The 23,977-nt window shown below is 40.6% G+C and overlaps 1 protein-coding gene across 1 annotated transcript in view; it reads right to left on the bottom strand.

Moving 5' to 3' along the window:
• Nucleotides 1-23,977, bottom strand: part of LOC109463367 (protein-methionine sulfoxide oxidase MICAL3-like) — a 64,862-nt gene that overhangs the window by 6,799 nt on the left and 34,086 nt on the right. Inside the window, exons 16-37 of the mRNA XM_019760141.1 lie at nucleotides 23,774-23,969; nucleotides 23,142-23,171; nucleotides 21,914-21,996; nucleotides 21,171-21,249; nucleotides 20,840-21,005; nucleotides 20,306-20,442; nucleotides 18,127-18,327; nucleotides 15,884-15,973; nucleotides 14,860-14,952; nucleotides 14,109-14,228; nucleotides 13,497-13,600; nucleotides 12,853-13,035; nucleotides 11,893-12,114; nucleotides 10,410-10,529; nucleotides 6,309-9,431; nucleotides 5,839-6,025; nucleotides 5,135-5,230; nucleotides 4,740-4,790; nucleotides 4,118-4,233; nucleotides 3,028-3,235; nucleotides 762-858; nucleotides 360-433 (exon numbers count right to left, since the gene is read on the bottom strand). Coding sequence (XP_019615700.1) covers nucleotides 360-433; nucleotides 762-858; nucleotides 3,028-3,235; nucleotides 4,118-4,233; nucleotides 4,740-4,790; nucleotides 5,135-5,230; nucleotides 5,839-6,025; nucleotides 6,309-9,431; nucleotides 10,410-10,529; nucleotides 11,893-12,114; nucleotides 12,853-13,035; nucleotides 13,497-13,600; nucleotides 14,109-14,228; nucleotides 14,860-14,952; nucleotides 15,884-15,973; nucleotides 18,127-18,327; nucleotides 20,306-20,442; nucleotides 20,840-21,005; nucleotides 21,171-21,249; nucleotides 21,914-21,996; nucleotides 23,142-23,171; nucleotides 23,774-23,969 — 5,776 coding nt within the window. The remainder of the gene's footprint in view (nucleotides 1-359; nucleotides 434-761; nucleotides 859-3,027; nucleotides 3,236-4,117; nucleotides 4,234-4,739; nucleotides 4,791-5,134; nucleotides 5,231-5,838; nucleotides 6,026-6,308; nucleotides 9,432-10,409; nucleotides 10,530-11,892; nucleotides 12,115-12,852; nucleotides 13,036-13,496; nucleotides 13,601-14,108; nucleotides 14,229-14,859; nucleotides 14,953-15,883; nucleotides 15,974-18,126; nucleotides 18,328-20,305; nucleotides 20,443-20,839; nucleotides 21,006-21,170; nucleotides 21,250-21,913; nucleotides 21,997-23,141; nucleotides 23,172-23,773; nucleotides 23,970-23,977) is intronic.

Here is a 23,977-nt window from a genome sequence, read left to right as displayed (position 1 = left end):
ATGTTTGTATCTGCAATTCATTTTACTCTCCCAAGATGTTTTAAAGTAATTACTAAATTATAATTTAAATACAATTTATATAGTATATAAGGAGGGCCACCAACAAAGCAGGACAGTATTCTACTACCATAGTACCCCTGAGACCAAGAACTTTGGGAAAAAATAGCAATAGAAAGGTGAAAATAAATCAAATGACAGGCAAATTCAATACAAAAATTTATCCAGCTTTTCATTTCAAGAAGATACAAGCAAGTCAACGGTTCTAAAATCTTTGTACACCAGAATACAGTTTGAAACTGTTTTAGAACAATTTTGTCATTCAAACCATGTCCTGTACATCATTTATCTGCATTGCTTACCATCGATTGCCATCCTCTCTCTGAGCTCCTGCTGTAGTCGCCCTTGTCTGTCTTCCAGCTCAAGCTCTTTACCACTGAGAGGGACAGAGAGATTAGTAAACAACAGTAAAACAAACAAAAAATGCATTTTCCCACCAACTGACTCCAATCAACTTCCTGCTGATTCTTGTCCAGCTCAGGCTCTTGGACCTAGCTTCCTGTGTCTGACCTTTTGTGGTCTGTTGGGAAACATTAGGGAACTCCTTCACCCCACGTGCTGTCACACAAGCAACGTTCAAACTCACACAAAACAATACCTCCATACCAGGATCCGGAGGTAACAACAAAGCAGTACCCATTGATGACTTACATGTAACTCGATATTTTTAGCCAATTGGAAGACTGAGAAAGATGTATACTTACTACACCATGAGCTCAGACTCATATCTGACGAGCGCATTCTTCTCCTGAACCAGCTGGAACCACTCCTGCATCAGTTTGGCCTCATCCTGGTCTTCTCCTGAGGGAACACAGAACAAAACAGTAAATAACAACAATAAGAACAACTACATGTATAGTAACTCCAGCCTCTATGGCATGACACATGCTTTAAGATCTTAATTACTGTAACAGTTCTCACAGATTTACGAGTTGAGTGTCAAGCAAACCATGATACAGTTAATTATTAAGCCTTCAGAAGAAGTGTGAAGAGCATTTCTACAGCATGTGCAAAAGTTTATTAAACATGGGCAGGCAGCAGTGGCAGATTATGACTGTTGTACAATGTACTAAGTGGTAGGACAACTGTGTTGCCAGTTAGGGATTAAGAACATGTGGATGTGGGAAGAAAAAGGTGCAATTATACATGTAGTTCCTTGCACCTACAATGTACATGTTGTGAGTTATGTCATCAGTAAATATGCTTGCTTAACACACTTAAGTATTTTATGGATATGATACAGATATACATAAGGACAATTGTCATAAAAAATCATTATTATACAATGTAAGGCACATATTAGTCATACTACAGCTGCAGTCAAATGCAAAGGATGCAAAAAATGCAACGTTAACACATTTGCTGAGTAACAAATGTCAAAACCAGAGATAAAGTTGTTGACCAAAAATCTTTTGCATCAACCAAAGCAAGGTTACCATACTGTCATTTTCAATGCAAAGTAATGCAACTATAACTTGGGGGAAGGGGGCATGTACAAATGTATACTGAGCAAGACAGAGGAGTGTTATGTTAGGGTACAGATTAAGGCATCTGTGTCAGGTAATGTTTTGTGGACTGGCTGAATGAACTTGTTGAGAATGTGTTTGAAAGGTTAGTAGTAGCTATAGGGTGTCTAAATGTGGCAGAACTTCTAAAATCTGTGTGATATTTTACATTTTGATTTATGGATTAAAGTTAAAGTTAATATTTCGTCATGGGAAGTAGTACATTTTGTAGTGGCAAAATAAGAACCTCTAAAAGCTAGTGAAGTCTTGAGGAAGTGTACTGCAAGCAAGGTATGGACAGGCAGGCCACTCTATATTAAAGTGAGCTGAAGCTACAAGTAGTTGGCCAAAATCAGACTACAGGCGGTGAGGCATGGGATGTCTCTATCTCAACTCAGGCATTATCCAAGAAGAGAAGTTAAGTAGTTACTGTACCTAGACCAGTGAAACAACATTTTAGGAAAGAGGGGCTTGCCGGTCGCTTGTGTAAGAAGTTGTAGTAGTCTTTGGTGGGTCAGAGAAAAAACAGGGACAGGGGAAAGAGAGAGACAATTCACATTAGGAGCACCAACTCAGGAAAAGGACAAAGAATAGTAATCAGTTGTCAAAGAGAAAAGCTTACAAAAAGATAAAGCCCAATCGTAATTATTAATTGACATAATTGGATACAAACTTGCACATGCAAAGCTCAAGGCAATATGGCAAAGGCACAATATACAAAACTGCACTTCTGTTTGTGTTGTATTCAAATTGGTATAGATGCTGTGAGTCCAAGAAAGTTTTTAGGTATACCACAGTGACAAAATGTTTGTTATTTTCTGGTATTATTTATGAAATTATTCTGTATTAATTCTTTTGGAGTTCAAGGAAAAGATCTTGTAGTATAGTTACGATTTTAAATAAATAACAAATTACAAAAGGGAACAGAGTTTACACCATCACTGACTGAGCTCCCTTTGCACTAGTCAGCATTGTTTCTATAATTGATGGAAAATGATATACGTCATAAAATTATGATTTAAAAGAAAACAATGTTTAAAAATTGTTCTTAATCTATTGAATTACTGTCGGACAGATTTTCGGTAAATACCCTGACAGTTTGCCTAAATAACAGCGAAAGATACCACGTAACTCCTAAAGGCCTAAACAAATGTCAATGACAACCATTGCCAGATGTATCTGGCATTTATATCATTGGTAAATCCCATTGCAAGTTTTGTTCAGTAGACTGACCTGAATACCACTTTTTGTTGAGTGAGCCCTGCATTGCTAACTTCCTGTCCCTGACAGGTACATGTACAATGTTTGCCAACACAATAGCTTAAGATGCCAGATAATTCTAATAATGTATTGTCTATTTAGTATTAATACATTTTGTACTAAGCAACTGCTAACAACAATCACTTCTAGATTTATCTGGCATTTATATCATTCATTTGGTAAATCCAATTTTCAGTGTACTGACCTGACTCCCCCCTGAGAGCCTTCTCCAGCTGCACCCCTCGTGTCTCCAGTTCCCGCTGTTTCACCTCCACCTCCTGCAGCTGTCTCTGGATCACCTGCGCACGCCGCAGCCGCTTCAGCTCCTCCTGACGGGCCTGCCGCCGCGCCGCTCGCTGCACGCGCTTCGTGATCTTGTCGTTCAGCTCCTCCTCGTGGAGAGCCTTACGATCCTGGAGAAAAGTTAAAGATGTAGATAACCGTGACGGGGGCCGACATTTTCTACCAGATACCTTTGACCAAGTGTTGACGTTACATTTTCAAAGAAGCTATTAAGTAAGTTATAAGCCTCACTGGGTCAGTCTACTGAGGAAGACCAGAGTGACTGGTTGAAAGCTCTAGGTGAGAGACCTTCTTTGTGTTGGATCCAAAGTCTTAACTTGAAACATTAAAGATGCAGATGATGCTTTAAGACATGCGACTTAAGGTCCTGTAGACATTGAACAGAACCTTCATCAAAGTGCTATGCTCCTCTTTGTGAAGAGCCATATGATCCTGGAGTGAAGTTAGAGATGATTCTTCAAGACATACATGTACAAGCAAAGGTCTTGTAGACATCAAAGTTTACACAACCTTAAAGGTTTAGAGTCCTACATTCCTGTAGCTTATGCCTCAAGACATGCGACTAAGAGCAGACATCAAACATAACTTTCACCACTCCTTTTTGTGGGAAGTTACAGATGTAGCTTATGCCTCAAGACATACTACCAGTCGTTGACAATGAAAATGAAGACCACCAAAGTGCTCAGCTCCTTTTTGTGAAGAGATCTACCTTCCTGTATAATTACTAGAAAAGGTACTGATGTAACTTTTGCTACAAGACATACATGGTATATAGCATTCCTTGCACCTAAGGAAGCCTTAAACATCTCACATCACCAAAATTGAGTTTGTCTAATTGGGTTTAAGCATTTTCATTCACTGACACTGTTGTCACCTGATTTTCAATCAATTATTTGATTGGGAAAACGCAGACATGCAACTTTACTAGACAGAAAGGTACCAGTGGTGCTTATAGAGTCCAATCATTGCAATTTTATTCGAGAAAATGTTACCTCAAATTCCTTGAGAGTCCTGCTTGGCATCTTGTCCCTGGTAACAAAGAGAAGGTCTTCACAAGAGTCTGTGGACTCTCCAAGCATTTCAGCCTGGGTTCTTCTGGTCTTGCGAGCTGAGAGAAGACAAAACTTCTGTTAAGAAAGTACTGAGACTACAAACACAAGTGGCTGAGTGTTTCATCAAATGCATGCATTCTGCAGGGCTATATTTCGGATTTGTATTTCGGAAAATGTATTAAAATGCTGTTGGATTATTTGTTAGTACTTTGCTCCAAAGAATTTCTTTTTCATCAGGAATTGTTTCAAAAGTTTGTACAATGGTTTTCTGACAAAAATGTAACTGAGATTCTTCAAAAGCAATGTGAGAATTACAGATATGAAATTACAGATATGAGACAGATATGAAAGTATCTCAGAGAGAAGAACTGTTGAACCATTGACAAACTTTTAAAACTGTTCCATCTAGTCCGATTAGAAACTGAATGTTATGTAATTACTATAAGATAGCATTGACATGCTGTAACAGTTTAATCTTTATGGGGAGGGGGGTTATCTGGGTGTATGAGCCCTGTAGTGCATGAATTTGCTCCTTCTATTGTCAGCTGGAAATGTTCCTTACTTGGAACTCGACCTCTGGATGACCTGCTAGGGGTAACCTCTGGTTCTGAGTCTGAAAACGGGTAAAAATGTAACAAAAAAAAGTTTTACTTTGTGTTCAACTTTCATGTTCTGACATACACAAAAGTCCTACCCAAAGAAACAAACAGAATTTTATGTTGATGTTGATCTTGTTGACTTGATGAGTTGGTTAGATGCTTGAACTCTGGTAAGAATATATATTTTACGTTATTAGTAAGAATTTTCTCAGTTAGCCTTATACAAACTAGAATTGGAAGGTTTGCTACCTTCTACTCCATACTATCATTCTATACCATAATACATGTACATTTGTATCTGTATCTTAAATCTGTACTAGGTGTTTTTATTGGAATCTGAATGACAGCACCCCCCTACCTGGCAGTGGGCCCTTCTGTTTCCTGTAGGTGACGAAGGGAAAGGTCTTGTCGAAGGAGTCAGGAGACGTGGAGACTGTCACCTGGTCTTTGTCATCTGTGGAGAGAGACAAGTCTACATGTATTCAGACTCTGACATTCAGGGCAGGTCCACAATGTTACAATCATTCTCCCTAGTTTGAACAAAAAGAGTACTTTATGTCATACCTGGGTCGCAATAACATAATACAGGAGTTCTAGCCCGTGTGATAACTAGCTGTATCACATGGGGTTATAACGGTTATCACATGGGCTTCCAAATCTTCCATAGAATACTTCAAACGCGTTTCACGTGTGCCGAGTGAGCCACTTTCAAAAATTCAAACACCAGAATCAGACAATGGAATTGATGTTGTTACAATTTCTTGTTTAGGGAAACAAATTTTTGGCACATTTCACATTGAAATGACTGTGTCTTCTTGGGTAGGTATGACATAAATAAAATACAACACGGTGTATTCCGCATCACCCTCGGTCCCAACCCTCCCACGGGTGATACAAAATACATTCTATTTGCTACTGAAACCTTCTTACAAACCAAACAAAAGAGAAAAGGAAGGTGGAATAAAAGAAAACTTGATGATTCATGGCAGCCACTCACACCATTCATAAACTCCTGGTTTTTAAGAAAACAAAAAGAAAAGAAAAAGAAAAGCAACCCCTCACCTACTACCTCCCCATTCACCCTTATTTCAGGTGAGGCCACACCTGTACTTGGCTTGATGTCTTTAGGCTCGCTCCTTCTCTTGCCCTTCTCCGCCTTCTTCTCTTTCTTGTCTGCCTTGACTTTCTTAGGTTTGCTTTCTTCAGGCGATGTGACTGCCGACATCTCCAATGTGTCACCTTTCGAGGTCTGAAATGTCAATAATAAGGCTCATTACACAGAGTTATATACTCTATACATCTATTATGATTCTAATTCCTGCTAAGAATTTTAAGGAGTTTAACTGTTTTCCATAACTCATGGTCGCCGTTATAAAAATAAATGACTATATTAGACACTGGCAAATACTTTGAAAACTTAAGACCAAATGGCATCATACAATTGTACAATAGAGATTACTAACACTTTATACAGTATACCGTACTGAAATTCTGAGAAAATATTGCATACTGAACTACCAAGTTCAACATACCCTTGACTTAGTCTTGCCAGGTGTGAGTGCCTTGAGTAGTCTGGATGCTGGAGACTCCTTTGGTGACTTTGTCTTCTCCTTCTTCTTATCTTTCTTCCCCTCTTGAGAACTGACACTTCCTTTACTGTCTCGACTTTCACTTCTCGGGCGAGAGTCCACTGAGTCTTTCGAGTCCTTACTTTCACTCCTTGGTCTAGAGACCTTTGATTTTGTGTCTAACAGTCTTTCTTTGCTGGTGGATTTTCTCAGTGCCTTGCCCTCTTTTCCTGCGAGTTTTGTCTTTGCACTATCAGTGGTGTCAAGAAGTTTTTCTTTGCTGGGAGATCTTTCCTTAAGAGGGGGTTTCTTTCCTTCGGCGAGTTTTTCTCGGCTGGCACTAGTCTTGGTTGGCCTGGGTTTGACAGGAGCTGTGCTACCGTTCTCTCTACTCAGTCTTCTACCGACCGCATCCTGGCTTTCTTTGGCGGCGGTTTTTGCTAGTTTGGAACCTGTTGACGGTCTGCTCTTTACTTCAGCCTTTGGCACAGTTTTCTTGGCAGCGCTCGGACCCATGGGAGGTTTACTGGCGGCCGGAGAGACAAGAGGATCACTAGACGTCGGAGACGTCTTGGTACTTGGCTTCTTCTCCTTCCCTCTTAGCGGTAACCTAAAGCCAGTCTTCTTCTCAGTCTTGGCCTTCTCTTCTGATTGAGGTGTTTTGCCACCCTCTCTGGAACTAGCACTACTTGTGGATACCTTTCTACCGGACTGTGCCTTGCTAATTTTCGTATCCCTATCTTTTGATGTTTCGCCTAAAGAACTAATACTTTCCGAGGAAGATTTCCTACTTGAGAGACTTTCCGAGGATGCGAGTCTAGCTCTTCCTACGATTTCCTCAGAAGGCAGTTTGCGTGTGGTCTTTTCTGGTTTGCTGGGAGTAGGTTTGGCCTCTTCTTTCTTTGCTTTTGTGACACCGTCTTTCTTTATTCTTGTGTCAACCTTGCTGGCCATCTCTGAGAGTCTAGCCCGGCCAGGTTTGACGTCGCTTGTTCTTCTTGTTTTATCTTCTTTTCGTTCTGTAGGTTTAGTTTCAGCTGGCTTCTCGTCTACTTTGTACTTTGCTTGCCGTTCTGCTGCAGCTTCCTTTGGTGACTTCTTGGACTGCAGTTTGGTCAGCAGCATCTCGCCATCCATCTTGAGTTTCTCAAGGTTTTGTCGAATGGTTTGCGCCTTCTCCAACGCAGTCGCCACTTTCTTCTTGGATTCATCTGCCGGCTCGGTTTGAGGCCTTGGAGGAAGTGGCCTGCTGACTTTAACCGGTGATGCTCCGACGTCCTTCGGGAGGGTCGGTAGCGGTCTTCTTGGCTTCTGCGTCGTAGGAGGCGTGTAGAACTCTTCACGTGAGTCGTTAAACCCTTTTGCGACCTCGATTTCGATCTCGCCATCATCGACAAATGGAATGTCTTCGATGCTGCCACTGTCCACAGACAGTTGAGTCGACTTCTCGACCTTCGCTCCAGTGGAAGTCCTGTCGTACACATGCTTCTGTTCCGCTGCAGTCGGCGACCGTAGGTAGGACAGCTCCTTTCCATACGGCGTCGAGGGTGGTGTAACCATAGGCAAGTCACTGGACGTACTTTCCAGTCTGTTCCCCTTGGCTCCCTTTGTTGGTGAGTCCATGAGAGAATCATGTATCTCCTGAAACCCTTTCTCCAGCTCTTTGTTCATGCTGTCAACTTTGTTAGATTCAGCTGCTTCTCTTTCCTCCTTCAACACAGGAAGTGGTTCCATCTCCATCTCTACAGAGGAGGTTGGTGATGAAGCTAACGACTGACTGGGTGTAGAGATAGTGAAGTCCGATTCCGACCTAGGTAGGGACCGCACCCTACTTTCTCTGTCCTTCAGGGGTTCGAGTTTGCGTTTGACTTCTTTGACTTCTTCCTCTGTCTCCATCTGCGAGAGCTGCCGCTCGTAGGTTTTCACCATTTCATCTTCGTTGTCGTCCAGAACGGAGATGGGCCGTTGGTCCAACATGTCCTCTATTCTCTTTATGTCCATGGGCGACTCAACTGGAGATGGGAGGGGGGAAGGAGACGAAACTGGAGATGCAGCAGGAGAAGGAAGAGGGGAGGGGGAGGGGATAGGAGAGGGTTCGGCTGCAAGTTTCCTCAACTTGTCTTCATACCTCTCCAGTTCCTCATCTTCCTTCTCTTCATTTTCGTTCTCCATTCTTGCGAGTCTTTCTTCATACATTTGGATGTCGTCTTCCGCAGAGTCTGTTAACTCCAGAACAATGGGCTTCTTCTTCCTGTACTCCTTCGAAGGAGAAACAACTTCTTGTTCTTCCTGTGGCCCTTCTTCTTCTCTCCTGGCGAGAGCTTCTTCATATGTCCTGACCAGGTCATCCTTCTCTTCTTGAGGTGGGGGTGGCGTGGTTTGAACTCTTGGGCTCTTGTTGTCCTTTCTTAGTCTATTCCTTCTGGCAGTTCTTGGGCTCTTCTTTGTCTCTGGTGTCTTTTTCTTGCGAAGGTTCTCGACAGAGTCTGCATGCACCAGCTTGCCTTCTTCCAGACCCTCTTCTTCAGAGGATGTTTCTGAGAGATACTCAACACCATGAACCTCAGTAGGGACTACTTCTACATAATCATTTGATTCACCTGTTTCAACTCCTTTCAGATTCAACTTGAGTTCCCTGTCTGTGTATGGATACCTCCTCTGGGGTGACCCACCGTCCACCCAGTCATTTGACTCACCCTGTTCTACCCCTAAAATATCCATCCTTGGCTCATTAGCATACAGCCTTCTTGCTCCATGTGCCTCTCCCTCACTGACATAATTCCTGCTGGCATCCTCCGAGGGTCTCGTGGGGGTTGCGGGTTCACTGTCAAAATGAGAAAACTTCTCCCCCATCAGAGCCAGAGCTTTCAGTCCGCGGGAGCGCTGTGGCATCTGACCGTCCGGGGTGAGATATTTCTTCGCATCGAATGACCCCTCAAGATCTGCACGTTTTGGATGTTCAGGTGTTCTGACGATTTCCTCGTGTTCTGGTACGGTTGGTCGTTCTGGGGATGGCGTGGATGGTTCCGAGACCTGCTGCTCCTCTACGTCCTCTGCTGACTCCTCGTCAGATAGTTCAAGTTTGTCCTGACATACAAGAAAGTGTATTAAGGATTATGCATATCTACAAACCATTGTCCACATCCACTGCAAATTCTACTTACCGGTGCAAGGCTGAATGTTTCAGTTTTAAGAAGCAATTTTGTCTTTGCTGGCTCAAATCACATCCAAATTAAAGTTTTGTTCTAGAATTTGCAGCAGACATAGAACTTAGGGAAAGATGCAGCTACATGTAGGTTAAACATTGATTTTGTTGATTTGTGGTGAGGGAGGGAGGGAGATTTGGAAAAATCAGCAGTTTTGTCATCAGAACTTTGGTGGTATGGACTCCTAGTCTGGAATGATGAGTAAGAATGTTCTAAAAGTGATCTGACTACTTGGGGAATAATCACAGATACGAAGCATGCATTTCAAGGCCTGCCATTCTGCAATACACCATTCCCGTATCTGAATTTCAACATCAAAACATTTTTTATTGTTCCAATGTGTAATGACAAGACATGGTGACGGCACACTCAAGTTTTCAACTTATACCGCCACCAACGCAGAGGACAATACTCATTTTCACCAGAGTGAAGTGAGGAAAGTCATGTAAAGCGCCTTTCACAAGGGCACAAGATCGGTAGCATGGCAGGATGCAAACCCAGGACCTCTTGGTTACAAGCAGAGCACTCTGCCTTAACACCACAAGACCCCACTAAAACTTCAGACCTGAGAAGTCTATCAGTTTGCAAAAACTTTCTGAGGAAACAGCCTTTTTTTTTTCACAACATAGAGAATGGTGTATCACATAAGTTTGAGGCTACCACTGCCTGATTAGTTGATTTGTTGCTGCATATCTCATCTGGCCCTTACCCATCAATTGGCATGGCTTGAACCTTAAAGCCCACAGGTTAAGTAGTTGTTAATGACAGCACCATAACCAATTGAAGATAAGGGCCACAAGATGAGTTGTCTTCCCTTTATACACCACATGCACAGTACAACATCGCTGCGAGTCCATACCTTACCAAACAGCCTCCTATACAAGTCCTCGGAATTGCATTCAATGTTCACTTTCTCCGAGTTTCTAGGGCCTGTTGCCGAGGTTGTTGGGTCATACTCGAAGATGGACCTCAGCAGGTTCTAGTTCAGATAAAATAAGACTACCAGTTTCACTACAGTCTACTCAGCTACCACAGCAAGCAGTACAGCAAACCTGCGATTTTATATAGGATGTTTTTCTGATGTATTTTTTATGTGATGGTGGAGATGTCGTGGGATGTACAATGTCATGTACATGTATTGTAGTGAAGTGAAGGCTCATAACAGTTGAGAGAAAATAGATGCACAATACATATATCAAGTGTTTGTGAGTTTGCCCCCAGTGTTTGTTATGACCTGCTAAATCGACATTTAGATGAAGTTTTGGACACAGTTTGTCCTTCAAGTAAAGGCTGTTTTGGAACAATATTATGCAGATCTTTCTTTACATACAAACTAATTTTGACATCTGGGGACAACCTGCACTAGAACATTCAAAAGAGTGTCTGACAGTCAGCATCTGTGCACATATTACTGTTACTGTTTCTTATAAGCTACAATTGCAGATGAAGCAAGCCTACTGTTTCCTCTTCTGCAAGTAACCATTGTAAATAGAGCCCTAACAACATGGCCTAATCCTGTACAGTTGACAACTATGCTTGAACAGAATTGTTATTGACAATACAAAACTAGCAAATTTCAAAGCAAGGTCTGGTATTTGTCAATGCTCTCTACAAAGCATGGATCAAGACAGTGTACACAGTCATGTAAGCAACAACATTCCTTAGAAGAAGTTTAAGCTACCTGAAAGCAGGAACTGTTGAAAAGAGAAGCACAAGAAATGTCAGACATGCATAACTAAAGCATCTCAGTCATTAGAAACATCAGAAAGTTTGTGTGATGAAGAAAAAGATAATTTTGTGACAGATCTTTCATCCTGAAGTCTGATCTTTAGAGACAGTCTCACAGAATCATATCCAATGATGATGTCTTGAACAGACAATGATGGCATTCTACTTGTCAATCATTTATCTATGACATTTCCCATTGGCTAAGATCAATTCAGGATGAAAGATGACAGTTTGAAGATGTAAGGTGTGTGTAGGGGTCTGTTGTGTATGTGTTCACCAGCTTCTTTGCTGCAGACAATTGGTCAAAAGAATCAGACCAAACAAATTCACTGAGAGTAACTTTTCACAATATAGACAATTACTGAGAGTAGATCACATAATCCACACTAAGTCTTGTTCTTTGCATTTGAATATAACACTGGCCATGTTGGATCTCATTAAAAAATGGTTGACAACAGGACTTGGTGTTGTTTTAATAGTAAATGCTGGGTTTGTTTCAAATTACAGAGTAGTGACCAAAAGAGTCTGCAGCATGTCTGTTTGTGAGAGTGACATTGTGTTGTGTTGTTTGTTTGTTTGTTTTGTTGTTGTTTTGGGGTGGTCCCAAGACCTACCTCGCGGGAGTTCTTCAGTCTCTGGTGCTCCTGCTGCCACTTTACTTCCTCCTTCTTCTCTTCCCTCTTCCTGCCCAGTTTGGGGCTTCTGACTCTCTTGGGGCTGGTTTTGGGGCTGCTGGCCATTTTGGGGCTCCCAGGGGGCTCCTGCCTTACAGCGTAACCTTCTTCCTCATCAATCTTCAGGAAGGCACCGATGGGACTCTTCATTTTCTTTTGGTCCTGAAAATACGCAATGTTTTGAGAACGTGCCCACACGAGGTACAAAAAGATAACAAAACAAAACTTAATTTCTGAGATGCACTGAGATGAAATGTTAAATGACAATGCATGACACCACTTTTCCATCTGCAATACAGGCTTGCTGTTATCATGAAAGTTCATCTGTGTTGGTAGTTACATTGTTTAGAGTTAAAAATTTTGTTCCAACACCATGCCATCAGATTGTTCTCATCTAGAGCTTTCCACCTGTTAATCTGATCTTCTACTAGTTCTAGAGCTTTCGACCAGTCATTCTGATCTTCTTCAATAGACCAGGGTGACTGACTGGTCAAAAGCTCTAGGTGAGAACAATCCTTTGTGTTGGAACAAAAGTTTAAACTCTACAGTTTGTTGCTATTAGTTCTCAATGACATTCCACAATTCAACCACAGTAACAATGGCTGTCGCCATTCCTTTTGGTTAAAATCACATCCCTAATGCAGTGATGCAAGTCTTCACCTTTGACCCTTTGCTTCAAATCCTTCACCATGCCATCAGACCTTTGACCCCTTGTGAACTTCACACAACACTATTCACCTTTGAACCCTGACCCCCACAAAAAAACCAAGCCTTTAACCTTTGACCAGAGGTGTGAAATCACCATGCCATGACCAGAGCACCCCAGGGCAACCACACATTTCACAAGACACCATGCTTCTTCCACCATGGAGCGTGGGGAGGGGGGCTTTTCCGTCATACCTTCCCGCCAAACAACTTGGAGTACAAGTCAGTGGGTTTTTCGGGTGTCTTTTCTTCGTTAGGACTGAGGGGCTCGTTTTCAGGACCAGTTAGCGTTATTTTGGGCCTGTCTCTGCTGAGTTCAGCTGGAGGAGGTGACTGTGGGGGGGTACTGAGGACCCACCTGGCAGTGCTAGTATATCTCTAAAGAACAAAACAAAACCACAGAATCTGACACACTTGGATAAAAACAAAAAAAAGGAGAATCAAACCAAACCCCAAAGACTTCTTCACAATGTGGGAAAATGCTGGAGAAATTATACTCAAGTTGGGAACTCCGCTTTAAAGATAACAGACTCTGAGGTTGTTGCCATTGTTACTACCGGTATCATTCATAACAAACAATACAAAATATCGACAAATGACAAAGCAAACTGTTTGATTGATTTATCTAGATTGTTATTAATAATAAGTTGAAGCAGAGAGGCATTTATGGAAGAATATTGATTTTCTGGTCTCCATTGCAATGCTACATTTCTATTTACTTAATACAATGTATGTAATACTATGTATTTGTTACCTTTTTTAAAGTGTGAATAAAACAACTGAAGAAATAATGTATAAAAGGTCATTGACAAGGTCATATATCATGACCTTTGCCCTACCTGGACCTCGTCAGCCTGAGGTTGCTGCCAGTCCAGCACCTCCCCTTCACTCACATCACTCAGCTGGTCCTCTTCATCTTCATCTTCCTCTTCTTCTGAGGATTCTGCAGGGGAGGAAAAGACAGGTTGCTATCAATGAACTATCTCAACATCTGCTTCCGATTACAAAATGTTACAAATAAAAGTTAAGAGATTAAGTGCATAAGCTATGATCAAATGCAGAATATTATAGTTGATACATTATTTTGGGGTCCTTGTTTCTGGAGATCAAATCAATCATACAGTGGTGCACATACAACAGAACTATACATGTCATGTACTGTCTCTTGATTCTGAAACTCAGCATGAATAGCATCACCTAGGGCCTAAGTACATGTATGGCTGTGCAGTGGCAATGGCACAAGTTGTATTATATCAACAGGAACAGTTCAAATGGTTAGTAGATAAGAGGATGGGAAACCATGCATGTACATGTATATCAACTGCTAGAAAGACTCATCTTCAACTACTGGTAAAATGCATTTACCGAATGCATGTACTACCAAAGAGAGAATTCAAAGTAAAATTTCACTACATAACTGTATACTTATGAGTTGTAAGTAATGTTCAAACCTCCTTCTTCTTCCTCAGAGCCCTCTTCTTCCTCCTCCTCCTCCTCCTCTTCTTCCTCATCTTCTTCTTCTTCCTCATCTTCAGATGCTGCGGCTCCTCCTACAGCACCCTGAGGTTTTTCTACAAACAACGAAACTCCGTCAACAACTGTACCAGGAGTCCATGTTTGGTTAGTCAACTGGAATACATGTAATACCTTTTCTTGATGCATGCAACACTTAGATGGGTATTTGGTATGGAAAGTTGAAAAATAGTTTGTTACTTTCTTGTGAATTTGCTTTCTGTCAAATGTTCTTGATATGCTACCATCCACAAAAGTTCTAAACAAGACAGTTACACACAATACTAGTCTTTGTTTGAACTGTAAGTAAGACATTCAAACAATCATTCGTGCAGTTTGTACAAATAAAAAAAAAACAATAGTCATACACCATCATAGAGCCTGAAAGGTAAGACCAACTCATGCACACAAAAAGTGCAAAATGATGATATTGGAAAGCCTATGACACATTAATATACAACGTGCAAGAACACCAAGTCTTGTGCATGTAATCATTAAAGAAAAAAAGGAAGGACAATAACAATACAACTTAAGAAGTTCACACAAATTACACTTGGCACAAGCAAATGCAAAATAATGTATATATACTACAGAACAGGTGAAGGTTCAAAGTTCAGAGGTTGACAATCACAAGACATTGACACCAACACTCCAAGACTGTGAAGCTCACAAGACACGGCTAAGGAATACCTGGGAGGTAAGGAAAATCTACCACCCTCCACAGGAGTTCTGAAGGGCGTGTCTCCACAGGACTGATGTCATCCTCATCACTGGACTCATGCTCTTCAGGACAGGAGAGAGGGAGAGAACGGACAGAAGGAAAGACAGCAAGAGGAGAGAGATACAGTCTGTCAGATTGATAGAATGCTTGTCATTGTGACTGCCTAAATTTAGATAATATAAAAAAATATGTCATGCATACCGGTACAATAAGTACTGGCAACAACTACACAATTCTTTTCAGAAAATTGTAAAACCACCAAATTTGCATGCCCATGCACATCAAGCACAAAGATTATGTATCACAAACTCATCTGCACCACAAAACACTATACACTGTAGTCACAAGACCTTCCATCATGCAACAATTATCAAATAGTATTCTAACCGGTAAAGAAATCTATAAAAAAAAAAGAGATCACTATGCAAGGCATACACTGTAATAAAAAATCTGTGGATTTTAAAAGCTACTGAATGCTAGAAAATTAACCCTTCAAGCAGCCATTTATTTTCAGGACCAAAAAAGCCACCATACTATGTCACAATGTATATATAATATATCAGATCTACTCAGGCATGCTGTAGAAACAATTTGACTTGTACCCAAATTTCTAAAGACATGGCCACTTTTCCATAAAGAACTGAATGGCTTGCTTGTAATACAGCTGATTTACTGCATTGAGCTTTAACATTGCAGCAATTAACACCTAACCAAACACCACATTGTGTAGCTTACATGTAAGTATGTAATTCAGGAATCAATCTACATAGACCACAAGCTGCTTTCTTGACTCTGAGCATCTTTTAACACATCCAAATACGTAGAATGATGCTTTAAAGCATTCAGATTTAACCTTTACCTAACCTGTACCTGATACCTAACCTGTAACCAATATTGAATTGGTCATATACAGAGCCAAACAACTACTTCAGTGCACTACAGGTTAAACATCACAGCTACTGTAAGTCCACCCAAACACGCCAGACAGACTACCTTCTTCTGTAGTGGAAATGTGCAGAGGTTCCTGCCACTGGGGCGGACCTTCATCCTCAGAGGACTCATACACTTCCTCCTGCGGGGGTGCTTCAAACAGGACACAGACAGGACAGTTACAGACACAAACAGGACAGGCACACACAAACAGGAGAAAAATGTTACAAAGAATAGTTACAACACTATAGGATAAAGACTTGGTTTAGAATAGCCTTATTGTAAATGGAAAACAGCCCCAATTCTAGCACTGTAATGTGTTGAAATTCTCATTAAAGTTAGGTACCCCGGAAGATGATGACTAGTGCTGTGTTCAAGAGAAACATGAAAAAATAAAATGAGACAATCTACTCAAATACATGAAATACGGTACATCCATTTTGAGCCAATAGACTCTGAATCTGAGATAGCTTTGTACAGAGAAAACACACTAGGTAATAGAGTCTGTACAAGGAAACAGACATGAGTATATGTAGGAAATCATTAAAGGGATAGGAAGCAACTACTTCTGTTTTGAAGCTACCGTAGGACGGTATATAGCCCTCATAATGATTTACCTGCCAGGTAAAATATACCCACCACTTTGAAAAAAAGGTGTCTTAAAAAATCTCTAAAATGAAACACCTCTAAGTATGCACACTTTCAACATGCAGGAGTATATATACTGGGGGATGTTATGTTGGAGATCTGTTTCAGAACATTTTTTTCAATTTGAAAGTGCATGTAGTAGAATAAGCATAACCTGGCAAATGCATGGAAAATGTATAAGTGAGATGTTTTTGGCAACATTTCATGCAACAGTTAGTCGGGAGGTACCTCTATTTTCTGGGGAGACTGGTAACAGATGCCAGTTTAGATCAGCGCCTGATTCTATAGGGACCAGTTTCCCCAGACTGTCTGACTTTCCTGATTCAGCTAGGAGAAATACAGCACACACACATTCTAAACAGCAAGTCAGCACACAGCAACAAAAGGGATAGACATAGAGTTAGCACAGAGGGAAGAGACATAGATTTAGTACAGAGCAGAGCTCAAAATACTGGGTGCATGTGCACCCAAAATTGGATTTGGAGCTGTGCACCCAATTTTTTTCAAACTTCAAATATTTTTGTAGGTATTTCTGTATATATGATTTGTATATATCAAACTATAATAGTATGCAGGATATTCTTGGCATCTAAGTGTCAGAAAAATAATAAAAACTTTGTTGTAGTACTTGTTTGAGATTTTGAAGTTAGCTCCCATTTCAGATTCAAGCTCAGAAGAGGAGCAGTAATGATCTGTAATTAGGTTTTGTTTTATATGGTGGACCCAAACAACTTTTTGTGCACTAATTTTTTTATGTTGGACGCACCAGTGCACCTATCCCCAAAAATGAATTTCGAGCCCTGGTACAGAGGGAGGGGAAATAGTACTGTACAGCAGACATACATGTATCACTAGGACAGTGCATCAGTGTTAAAGGCAATGAAGATACAGTAGACTTACAAAATGTAATACATAGAACAGAGCATCAACAGAGCATGAGGGGGGAGGGGGGCACACACAGACATACCAAATAGCAAGTCAGGACATAGGAAAGCAAAAGGAAAAGAATACAGAAATAGAAAACTTAGAATCTAGATCTAAGACAACAGAGAGGATTGAATTAGGTTTTTTAAAACTATGCATCAGCCAAAAATATGAAGATTATTCCACGGCAAGGCAGAGAATTTGTAACTCAGAAGATCTAATATGTGATTGTAACCTTTGAGTCATGCTAAATGACACTCTCAAAACTACATGGTTGTACAAAGGGTCAACACAGGGTAATGGGGATCATATATTTAGTCATTACAGTCATGTATATCAAATACAACAGTGTTAATAAGACAGTTTGACAACAAACTATTTATGGGAAAGCACCTGTCCCACTGCTTAAAATATCAGTTACAATGAAGTATGTCAAAAATGATTCCATCACCATATATTTATTTTATGTAAGTTTGGATTAAGAGCTGTTTTGGTAAAGAATAAACCAGGATATAAGTCACAAAGTACATAATGTTTTACACTAAATTGGCAAACAAAGGGATGGGCACAATATGGTTTGAAAGGGGTTGTATTGTACTGCTTTTCTTTGCCAGAACAGCTCATTTTTTATTAGTTTCCCAGTAATTTCCAACACCAAGAAGAATTTTGACATTAAGTAGTTTGGATTTAACTATCTACATGTTAGGAACCGACACCCATGTCACCAGAACTACCTTCCAAATCACTCCCGCTGTCATATTCCGAGTCAGACGAGCGGGTACGGTATGGCGACGGTTCGAGCCAGACCAGATCCTCAACGTTTTCGATAGGAACGCACTGGGACAGGCGGTTTAGCCTTCTCCGTGCTACACACAGAACGACACAGTTTGACGTACAGACAAGTCCTCTCATCAACTGTACTTTGGGAGTTCTAACTTCAGCCATTTTTTGCATAATGCAATCAATCTTGTACTTACACCTCTCAGTGTTCGAAATACCCGTCTGCAGTCTGCAATTTGCAGATAGATTTTTAAGATTGCAGAAGAAAAAATCTTACAATCTGCAATTTTGCAGAAGGAAAAAATAGGCTCCGGATTCAATAGTTTTCAATTAGCAAAGCAGTGGCGCTGTGAATAGATCGAAAACCTGCGCCGCACGAACCTGCCGGCGTTTTTCAGCAGACTGTAATGGTCCCATATAAGGGAATTTGGGGTCAAAGTTGAACGATTTCGACAAGGCGACGAAAGGCGACGATAACCAAATATGGGCACTCGCCATTTTCCGATGTTAGATTTCGTCTCCCGGGAGGACCCGACAACTGCCTCGTGAATTTTCGGCAGTTTTCGCTGAGCATTTCCCAGCAGGCAACACGGCAAAGGAAACATGGCTCCTCCGAAAAACCATATTGTTGCAAAATGAGAGAGACGGAGACTAAGGTAAACTTCTTTTATTTGAAGGCTGGATTTTCATTTTCCTGGCAGGCTTCTTTGTATGTAGTGATCATCAGTTATTCAGTAACAACAAATATGGATTTTTGTTCCGGTCAAAAAAACCGGTCCACCGACGTTTCGTTTTTTTGGACCGGACCGATAAAGTTTTACGGTCCGAACATATTTAAAAGATTGATATTTTGAAGAATTTCAGTAATGCTACAGATTTACAAAGCTATAACTATTACCGTTAACGTTATATATATATGATGTAAGAATAGGCATTATTGGTTTCAGAAGGTTGTAATATGGGGGCTTGTGTAGTTGCAGAAAGTGTTTCCAAATTGCAGGACGAAATTTTGACTCTTCTGCAATATTGCAGAGCACTGAAAAAAAGTATTTCGACCACTGCCTCTGCAAAAGGACTGTGTAGTGCCATTTTTGATGGTCCCTTAGATTATTTTTTTGGCCATTGACTCCTGTATTAAGAATCATGTCTATAGTGACCACCTGGTCATAGTCAGTCCAAATCCCTTCAGTGGTTACTTAAGACAAATTTGACTGTATACAAGGATGACTGTTACTGCAAAATGTCATAATACTGTCATTAGAACTCCAAAAGATCAGTTGTACTGTGAGGACTGAAACACAGTGAAACACCACACCTTTACAACATACATGTGGACAATACAAGGTGGAGATGACATTGTAACACATTGATATGCCCAACTACAACACCTTAACAACAAAGGAAGAGGAGAGAGTGTTATACCAAGGGAGACTGGACAGTTGTTTGCGGTGCAACAAAGAGTGGAAAATGTGTTACTTGACTGCGTACCAGGTACTTCCAGTAAGCAACTTTGAATTCTCCATGCAGTTTCCTCAACTACATTTTTCCAAAAGCAAGCTTCTATCCACAACTAATGTGTAACTGTTACAGTTAATTCTAAACCTACAGCAAAACATGCCAAGCTCTAAAGTATGTGTGCACCAATAGTGCTTTGCAATGCCCACAAGCTTGTTTAGAAACTTTCCAGCAAGGCAAGGGTATAGAGTCACTAAAGTTCAAAAAACCTTCCAGAGGTTTCAAATTCAGCTACAATTTACTTGCAGACTACAATGTACATGTATATGTCAGCAGGCCAGCAGAAAACATAGCATAAGCATCATGAACTTTTTGACCTTGTCAAAAAAAATGCAACAAAGTTGATTGCACATAGACATAACAGTACTTCAAGTTCACCCGTGCACAAAAAGGTACCGGAAATTCAGCATGCAAACAGACTAGAAAAAGCTCACCAAACACAGCATACCATACAGTTAAAGAGACTCATTTTTAACAAAACAATTGATTTTCAACAATTAAACTCAGCAATCGTGTGAAATCTGTTGAGTTACTTTAACAGCAGTACTGTTATAATATCAGTACTGGCTTCAGACAGTTTCATCATTTTATATGTGAAAAAAACAGTCATCTATTCACCTGCATCCAGAGAAGGGTCTTTACTGTCCATGTGTAGGAGGTTGGACTTCCCTAGTGAGGCAGCGTTCTCCACCTTCTTAGCCCAGGACATCACATCCATGGGAGACTCCTCTTCAAAATCCATCTCATCTGATGAGCTAAAAAAAAACACAAACACAAGAAACGGCCTCAAAACACAGAACATTTTTGCAACAAAAATGAATATCCCGAATATCAATTTTAAATAATACTGTGACCATTAACGCTCATGTACTCAAGCATAGTTCTTCAAAAATTATGTCCGTGTTACTGCATATTTTGTTGTGTGACATTTCAGATTTCCCTCTGTGGTACCATCTAGCAGTGCCACCTGGCAGAGATAGAAGGTGTTGCATCAAGGTCATCCAAACACAAGAGAAAAGACTAATATTAGTATTCAACACATCCTGCAAACCAGATCTGTGGTGCCATCTAGCAGTGCCATCTGGCAAGAGATGGGGGTACTGCAGTCTGTTTAGACTGATGATATCAACACCTACTGTTGATCAGACTTACCTGGAGCTCTCGTAGTCTTCCTCGTCCTCCAGCCCGACAGTCTGGATGAGGTTGTGTTCCGTTAGCGTCTCCTCCGGGATCAGACCCTGCGTCTCGTAGATCGTCTTCCTGTAGTTCTCCAGTTCCACGCGCTCAGGGGTGGCACGGTAACGCTTCTGTACAGGCTCTGTAGTCACACCAATAAAAAAAAAGAACCTCAGTCTAACTACAGCTTATGTTTAAAAGTGCAGCATAAAATGAAAAGTATTTTCTTTATCTTAAGAACTGCTACATGTCTGTCACAGGTATTGTAATATCCCAAGATTTGTACATTATTTAGTTGTTTACGTACGTCCAGAAGGTGGACTGAGTAGTTTGTCCTCCAGACTGGCTCTTCTGGCTGGCTCCTCAACCTCTGCTGGGATGTTCTCCTGGGGGAGATCAGGGAAAATACATGGTCACATCGGCTTGATATATCTATATGTCTGTGTTTGTACAAGTAGTATTGTTGGGCAGACCTATCCTTGGTGCTGAACACAACATGCACACAGTTAGACCTGTCCTTGGTGCTGAACATAACATGTATACAGTTAGACCTGTCCTTGGTGCTGAACACAACATGCATACAGTTAGACCTGTCCTTGATGCTGAACACAACATGCATACAGTTAGACCTGTCCTTGGTGCTGAATGTAACATGCATACAGTTAGACCTGTCCTTGGTGCTGAACACAACATGCATACAGTTAGACCTGTCCTTGATGCTGAACACAACATGCATACAGTTAGACCTGTCCTTGGTGCTGAATGTAACATGCATAGTTAGACCTGTCCTTGGTGCTGAATGTAACATTGTATATAACCATACATACAATCAAACCTGTCCTTGGTGCTGAAAACAACATCCATACAATCAGACAACTACCATTTTAACTTGTATTTTTTTAAACAGTCCAAAAACTCCTATTCGTAGGCTTACAGATAAAGTAGACAGTTCCTCTTATGTCTGGCATTAGATTGTTAAGTATAATGTTTTCACATTTGACATTTCCCATTCCTATTTATGCCATAACGAAACTTTTATTTTGTTTGTACCTTTTCTTCTTCATCCTCGTCATCATCTCCTGCTGGCCGTTTTCTCTTCTGCATCCTGAAGTGAGGTCTGCAGTAGAATGTACCTAAAACATAGTGCAAATAGCTATTCACATGAAAGTTCATCTGTGATGCTAAGCAACATTATGAAGATTTAGAATGCTGTGACTGTACAAGCGTTCAGATACGTCACTTAGACTTTGGTCATTGCAACTTGCAAAGGACCAGAGAACTGGTCAAAAGCTTTCAAGTTTATTTATTTGCTTGTTTTTAAGCATTCTAAATCTTCATAATGTAAGTATCTAAGTCTCTTCAAATTTAGAAAAACATTGTGAAGTGCAGTTGTGGATTAATCGATCGAAAAGCAAGCTCAAAACAAATCACTCCTCTACTTCAGTGTTACACTGCAATGCACAAAGTTGATTAAATCATCAATGTCAAGATTGGCAACCAATCACTGATCAGCTTGCACAATCTCATAGCTTGGATCTTTTGATTGACACACATGGCAGGCCAACTAAATGCTTCACACAAGCAACTGGAATTTCTGCAAATGACTTGGTTGTTAACCTTCAGCACCCAAACTTCCTGGTGTACCTGTGCAGCACCCTTAGAGTGCTGAAGGTTAACCAATTGTCAGCAGCAATATAGCAGTGTGAAGAGGTGAAAGCTGTGCACTGTGCAAAATTAGGGTTCATACAGTCTGAAATGACTGGTATTTTCTCCAAATTGATCAGCAAGAAAACAAAATTTAATGAAAATTTGAAAAAAAAGTACAAATATTGATAACAGTGGTCATAACTATGTACATTGTACTTATGATGTTATGTACTTATGATAATATGTAATATATGATGTTACTAATGATGATTATATATACTTCTTGTAAATGTCAAAAAGCCCGTAACATCAAGTAACAATTGAAAGAGATTTTCTTTAATGTCTCATGGCAAAATTTTAAATTGTAGAATGGTAAATTATTGCAGAATGGTAGATTATCATGGTAGATCATCATGACAATTGTTTCAAAACTTTGTGACCTCTCAGGCCATCCCATTTCATATTTTTTAAAGCATGAAAATCAATGAAAAAGGTCATGTTTTCCAGTTTCCATGTCAAACCTGTATGAACCTTTTTAAAGTGACAACAGAGAATCATCAGTGCAGTGGAGTGAGGCAGTAAAAAAGTGCACTTTATTCACACAAGCTTTAGACACTCCCAACCAACTAACCTTTTTTACCCTTATCACCGTCATTATTATCTGCGCAAAAAAAAGGAACCAGGGAACAAAATGAAACAATGAAGACTTAAAAACAGGACTGACAGAGCAAGGATGCATACATGCAATAAATAATGCACACAAAATGTCTTTAAAAGATATGTAGATTTTTTTTTCTCCAAGCAGATGTTGGGGTGTACGATTGTAAAGTTTCTGACTAGCTGGCTTTTCTGAAAGTCACTATTCCCTGACAGAACTTTACTGTCCATCATAACATCAGCTTGGAAATTAAACAAAGACTAACTCTTACAGTAATCAACCATGTAGGAATGAAATGAAATACTAGTTTCAAATGTATGTGTACATTCAAACAACTGTATTTCATGGGTATGTTATAGAAAACTGTCATTCGCTCACTCACTCATTCACTCGCCTCACCCACTCACTCACTTACCTACTTATTCACTCACCTCACTCACCTCACTCACTCACTCACTCACTCACTCACTCACTCACTCACTCACTCACTCACTCACTCACTCACTCACTCACTCACTCACTCACTCACTCACTCACTCACTCACTCACATGTGTACCTTTAAAAGAAGGTGTAGCTACACAAAATAAGTTTGTTTTTTTCCTACCTTTCCCGTTGACTCCCTCGCCGGCTGCGAATGCGTAGTTCCCCAGACGGAGGATACAGCCGCAGTAGTCACACTTGAAGCAGCTGCGGTGGAAGAACAGCCCCTCTGCGCTCAGTCGCTCCATCACGTACACACGCTTGTCGCAGAAGAAACACCAGTCACTTGCAGCCTGAAGACTTATGAACCCACGCGATTTCTGGGGGA

The sequence above is a fragment of the Branchiostoma belcheri genome, unplaced genomic scaffold (assembly GCF_001625305.1).
Source record: "Branchiostoma belcheri isolate BF01 breed outbred unplaced genomic scaffold, Haploidv18h27 scaffold125, whole genome shotgun sequence".
In the NCBI taxonomy this organism is placed as follows: domain Eukaryota; kingdom Metazoa; phylum Chordata; class Leptocardii; order Amphioxiformes; family Branchiostomatidae; genus Branchiostoma; species Branchiostoma belcheri.
The sequence above is the reverse complement of the archived record's forward strand: the minus strand, read 5'-3'. Positions and strand labels throughout refer to the sequence as shown.